This window comes from Entamoeba nuttalli (assembly GCF_000257125.1).
Source record: "Entamoeba nuttalli P19 unplaced genomic scaffold asmbl_7211, whole genome shotgun sequence".
NCBI classification, from domain to species: Eukaryota; Evosea; order Mastigamoebida; family Endamoebidae; genus Entamoeba; species Entamoeba nuttalli.
In genome coordinates, this window is record NW_008578490.1 from 1 (window position 1) to 6312 (window position 6312).

The 6312-nt window shown below is 25.1% G+C and overlaps 3 protein-coding genes across 3 annotated transcripts; 1 reads left to right on the top strand and 2 right to left on the bottom strand.

Moving 5' to 3' along the window:
* Positions 1 to 828: 828 nt before the first annotated feature.
* On the top strand, positions 829 to 1224 carry ENU1_167000 (hypothetical protein; the record flags this gene model as incomplete). Its single annotated transcript, XM_008861023.1, has 1 exon — positions 829 to 1224. The coding sequence occupies one exon, from the start codon at positions 829 to 831 to the stop codon at positions 1222 to 1224; it is 396 nt and encodes a 131-aa protein (XP_008859245.1).
* Positions 1225 to 1400: 176 nt separating this feature from the next.
* ENU1_167010 (hypothetical protein) lies at positions 1401 to 5432 on the bottom strand (the record flags this gene model as incomplete). The annotated part of the gene is made up of 2 exons (XM_008861024.1): positions 1401 to 5112; positions 5176 to 5432. 2 exons carry the CDS (start codon positions 5430 to 5432, stop codon positions 1401 to 1403), a joined length of 3969 nt encoding a protein of 1322 aa, XP_008859246.1.
* A 380-nt stretch (positions 5433 to 5812) lies between these two features.
* Positions 5813 to 6265, bottom strand: ENU1_167020 (hypothetical protein; the record flags this gene model as incomplete). Its single annotated transcript, XM_008861025.1, has 1 exon — positions 5813 to 6265. One exon carries the CDS (start codon positions 6263 to 6265, stop codon positions 5813 to 5815), a length of 453 nt encoding a protein of 150 aa, XP_008859247.1.
* Between the last annotated feature and the right edge of the window lie 47 nt (positions 6266 to 6312).

Sequence of the window (6312 nt, forward strand, 5' to 3'; positions counted from 1 at the left end):
CCTACCAAAAATGTTTTAAAAGAATTGTGTCACTAAGTCTCGATAAAATTTCACTTTAGCACAACAAAAAAAAGAAATATCTTTAAGAATTAATTAATTTTTTTCTCTTATTTTAAAACCTAGAATATCTTTTTTTAAGACTAGAACAAACAATAAAATATCACCTTTTTGTACAAGTATGTCTTGTATTGATAATTCTCTAATAAACTTCAAAAAGATTGTGTTTATATTAAATAGACACTAATTAGACAATTAATTTTCAAAAAAAAAATTCTCTAATGTTAACAGTTTAATGATGAATATTCTAAAGTATTATAGAAATAACAAATACAATAAGTAATGCAATAAATGCACTATAATAAAATTAACAAAATAAGTTATAGATTTATTAGACAGAATATTTAATAAAAAACAGATAGTGAAATAAATGAAGCTATTTTTAGTTTCTATTATTAAATTAGTTAAGGTTTTTTGAAGAAGAAAATTTAAATGAATTTTATGACTACCGCATTGGTAATACTATCTGAATAAAAAGAATTTAAAACCATGATTTAATTTATCAGTTAATTGATAAAAGAATAAAACAAAGTACCTTTATGTTATTGGGAATCACTTAAAGAAAAAAAAACGAATAGAATTATGTTCTAATCTATTCATAGAGAAACTTCTGTTAAATGTATTTTTGCTTTTTGAATGGAAATTTGTTTTTAACAGGGAGAAGAAACAAAAAGTTAAAGTGAATTGAATTTCTCAAACCTTCTACATAAAATAAACATTAAAAAGTAACAATGCTAGTTCATTAATAAAATCATTCTATCTCTCATTTTGATGAACGTGCCTCAATTCTCTTCTCCATTCTTCTCTCCTTGTTACACTACCTCAACATATCCATTGAATGTAGACTCAAAACAATCTTCATGTAATTTCTTTTCAGTACCAACCCAAGTTTGCTCTACTCTCCAAACTAATTGTCTGTGTCATCAAGAACAAGAAACGTTTAGTGGTTCTATGAACCAAATTAGTGAAACTCCAATGGAAGAAGATTACTCTTTTAATGATGAAGTTTTTGATTTGGAAGATTGTGATGAATTTACTGAAGACACTTCAGACTCAGTAGATGCGCTTGCTTCTCAATTACTTGAAACAATTGAAAATATTAAAAGACAGTCTCAAGAAACAAATAAAATACTCCAAAACATTATGAACATGAATAAACCAAAATAAATAGCCACTTTCGTTTTATTAAATACACTAACATAAACCTTGTATTATTTCATTTTTCATATTATAATTCAAGGGTATTTCTTTTCTATTTGTTAGTTTTTTAGATTATAAATATAATATAATGTTTTATGTAATAAATAACAAAAATGAATATGACAAATAAAAGAAATTCATAATTATTGGTTATCAAGCGATTGCCTTGGATTTCTTCTTGCAAAGAAAGCCCTTCGTTGTGGAGTGCTGCTTGAGGGTTGTGGAACTCCTTGAACAACAGAGTTTGTTGATGAGTGTAATGAGCCATGTGAAACAGAATTATGTAATGGAGCAGGAGATTCATTTTGAGTAACAGACTCAAGTTCTTGTGAAGTTCCAATAGGAGTTCTTGGAATGAATGAAGATCTTCTTTTGAAAGAAGAATTATGATCAGCAAATGTTCTTCGAGTAACAGGAGTATGAGATTGAGTTGGTTCAGTTCCAGAAGATTGGCTTAAAAAATTTTGAGGATTTGAAGAAATTGGTTTTTGACCCCATAAAGAAACTTTTCCTGTTTGTTGAGTTGGAGATGATTTTGTATTTAAAATAATAGACTGGGAAGAACCATTAATAGATGGAGAAGCAACTTTTGGTGGTGTTACGTCTTTAGACTCTTCATCCATGGCACACCTATTAAATGCTTTAATATCATTGAAATTTAATGACACACCAAAACGAGCAGTTGCAGGTTGAGTTGAACTTTGAGAATTAGTAATGTGAGAAGGTGTTTGATTTCCTTGAGGGGTAGATGTAGGTTCTTCAATTTTTTTAGAAGTACTTAATACTTCTTGTAGGTTCATTGAATGAGGTCTTTCATTTAATGACTCTGCCACTGGCTTTCTTCTAAATGTTCCTAAAGTCACACGAGTACTTGGAGAAGCTGTTTTATTTGGTACAGAGGCTGGGCTTGATCCTTCACTTTCTGAAACTTTTTTAGTAGGTTGAATATTATCGTGTGTTCCAGTGACATGAGTTAAGCCAGGAGAATTTGTTTTTGATGAAAATATTTTTGGACTTTTTGTTCTATTAAAGAAACAAGGAGATTTAGTAGCAGATTTTTTAACAGGTGTTAACACCTCAAATACACCATTATTTTTGAAGTCAACTGGATTAGTAGATTGAAGATAATTCTTAGAGAATAATGAGTGAGCTGCGACACATGTATATTTTGTATCTAAGAATGCTGCAATTGATAAAAGAATATTTTTACGTTCTTCAAAAATAGTTTTGGGGATTACAGAATTTGAAGAATGACTTAATAATACAGAAGATATAAAAGAAGGAAGAGTTTCAAAAGGAATTAATTGGGATTCTAAAGCAATTCCAGTTTTTTGATTTAGTTGAACACTAAATAACTCTGAAGTAGTTGGACTAATAATAAATTGTAATTCTGCATCGTAATGAGATAATTTATCAGGAAGCCCCCAAATAATTATTGCTTTATAATTAGTATTTGGAAGAATATTATTTAAGACATCTGCTTGGTAATTAACTTTAAAACCATTATCTTCTTTAATGAGCAAGTTTTTCTTTTCTTTTTCATTTTGAATTAATTGTAATTCACCAAGATTATCAATGAATGAAATATATTGGTCTGTTATATGATCTGATTTAATTAATACTTCATATTGACTAATAGGAGAAATCTCATCAAGTTGTTTTAATTCATTAAACAAGTCATCACTAACAACAAGTTCTTCTACAGGACTATTAGTTAAATGGTTAAAATTTAATAATGTAGATAATAGCCTTTGAAGGAAGAACTCATTAAATACTGTACATTTATAACTCTTCCAATTCTTTTTAGAAATAATAATTGGATCATGTAATATACTATTTTTCATTGTCTTACTATTTGTTTCTTCTTGTTTTTTAACAATATTCATAAGCTCATTAACATTAATAAAATCAGTTTTTTCAGTCCATGAACTTTTTGTAACTTCAATTTCTTTATAACCATTTTCAATACTTGGACATGAATAATCAATTCTTGTCCATCGTATTTCTTCATCATGCATTTTCATTGTAAAAACTTGTTTTCCATATCGAGTACGAATAATACAAAGAAGAGTATTTTCAATCCAAGGTAATTCTATTATAGAAAATATTGCTTGTTCAAATACATAATAACAATGAATAGAATTTTCCCAATCGAATGATTTATTTATTAATTCTTTCTTTAAAATTAGTTCATTAACATCTTGATTATTTTCTATTGAAGGAAGATAAGTATTAATAAAAGAGTTATATAATTGAATATCATATTTAAGTGATGAAAGTACATTATCATTTTCAATAATTTTATTCATTTTATCTATTAAATTTATTGTAAATAATAATTCAGCTGGTTTCATAAAGGAATAACAATAAGTAAAATAACACGAATATATATTAAGTAATGGATATATTGATTGTAAATTATCAGTTTTATAACTAATATATTGTTGTATTAATAAGAAAATATCTTTTACTGATTCTTTGTAAAAAGAATATCGATACATTAAAATAATTCTAAATAATTCAAGAAGTGACTCTAAATTTCCAGATGAAATAGAAGAGAACCATTCATGATAATTAGAACTTAATAATGGAATAAAATTGGATAAAATAATGTCTGTATTTATTCCTTTATTTCTTTTATTATTTATTAATGAAATTATACCTCTTCCTATTATAATAAATACTTCTTTTGTTTTAATTGGATCAATTTTAAGAAATTCAAAACAAATATTTAATACTGAAGTAATAAAAGGTTGTTCAGAACTTATTTTTGATAATGAAGAAAGCATTTGATCTCTTTGTTCAGTAAACATTAATTGAATTTTTTGTAATAGTTTAATAGAAATTGGTCTAATTTCTTCTGTTGTTCCTTTAGGTTCTTTAGATATTTTAGTAATAGCATAAATAATATCATTAAAAATAATACTACTAGTTGAAGGTATTGATTCAACAATTTTATAAGTTTCTGATATAGCATTAGTAATAACAATAATATTTGAAGAAGTAAGGCATTTTGATAATGAATAATAAAGTTTATAATAAAATGTTTTATCAAATTGAGTAATAGAATACTTAGAAATATAAGTCTTAACTAATAACATTAATGCCAAATTAATTGATTTACTAAATAAACGATGATCTTTATATATTATTGTTTGGTATAATATGTCACTAAAGATTCTATATATATCATTTCCTGTAAGACTTGTCCCAATAAGAATATCAATTAAAATACCAATTGCTTGAATTAAATTATAATGAACATCTGCTTTTTGAATATTACAAATATTACCTATAAGATGCATAAATTTCATATAAAATAAAAGAAGATATTTTGATGTCATTGAACATTTAATTCCAAATGAACTGTATGTTAATGTTATATCAAATGATTCATTATTTTCTTTTGTTAATATTTTAATTAAATGATTTTCAAGAGTTACCATTACATCTTTCCAAGAACTAACAACTGATTGATAAATAATCCATTTACCATAACAATTAGTTAAAACCTTCCATAATTCAATTTCAGTTGGTTGATAACATATCCAAATTTGATTAAAAAATCTTATTAATTCTGTTATAACTGTGTAATTCTGAGAATTAAATACATCATCCATTACTGCAACCATCATTCTAACAAATGTATTTTCAATTGAACTTGAACGAATTAATTCATATAAATTTTGATAAATAGAAATAACTCTTTTACATAATACTTCATATGATTTTTGTTCTTGATTTGATGGCTTATGAGCAAATACAAAAGTTAATTGTAAAATAATTTTTTCAATATAAAAATTGTAATTGTCTAAAATTGCTTGTGGAATTTGTTCATGTTTTATAAACCAAAGTCTATAATTTATTTTATTATTTATTCTCTTTTAATATATCTTCTTAAATTATACCATAACAAACTCATAAAGATCAATACATTGACTCATTAAATTATGATTGGTGAGATCCATTTTAAATCCCGCACCAATAACTTCCATTATCCATGAACAATGAGAAGATGATTGACAATGAGTTTTGATATCCAGATTACTTTCAAATAATTGTTTACAAAGTAATGAAACAAAACCAGACTGTATTGTTTTATCAAATGTATTTAAAACATCTGTATCACTTTCTGGATGTAATAAGTTTAAAGAAGTTGCCGTTTTAGTAAACATGTGACTGTCTTTTTATATTTCAAAGATTTTTTTCTAAACGCTTATTCGTATTATAATTTTTTTTTGTTATTTTTTTTTAGAAAACATTAGTATTTTTATTCTACCCATTACTTCTTTTTTTCCTCGTATGAATTTATAATTTTTCATCTTTTTTTAATTATTTTACAAATATATTATTATTTTATCATTTAATCTTGAATTTAAGATATTCTAAAAATACATTTAAACTTAATGGTTATTACATCATTTATTTATTCATTTTAATAATAATGAACTGGTAATAAATAAATTTTGATATTATTATTTCTTAAACTTTTTAAATTTTTTGAATAACAAAAAAAAAAATAAAATTGTTTTAAAAAACACAAAAAAGGATGATGTTATTTAATTTCTTTATTAACTATTTCATCAACCACTTTGTCGACATTGTCCAATGGATTTAAAAATGACCTTACTCTAACTTCTAAATGAGTACTACGAATAAGCTCATCACGAGCGTGTTTAGGGATAGATAAAACAATTTTTCTTAATCGATTCATTTCACGTTCTTTTTGTAATTTAGCAGATATCAAGTCACCATTAGCTCGTGCCATTTGTTTTTTTATCCCTTTAATTGCACGTTTAGAAATAGCGTAACGAATTTGTTGTTTCAAAAAAGCAATCCTATCTTCTGTGATTCTTTCAATGTCTTCAATTTCTCGAATTCTTGCATCTAACTTAACAAGTTTATCTTCAATTAAGAACCTTTCGTCCAACATATTTCTGTACATTTCATTTGTAAGACATTTACTATGACATATCAACACAAAGAGGCACACTATTAACAACTTCATAATATAATGAACTTAAATTATTTTTTTTTTAAGTTTTTTTTTATTTT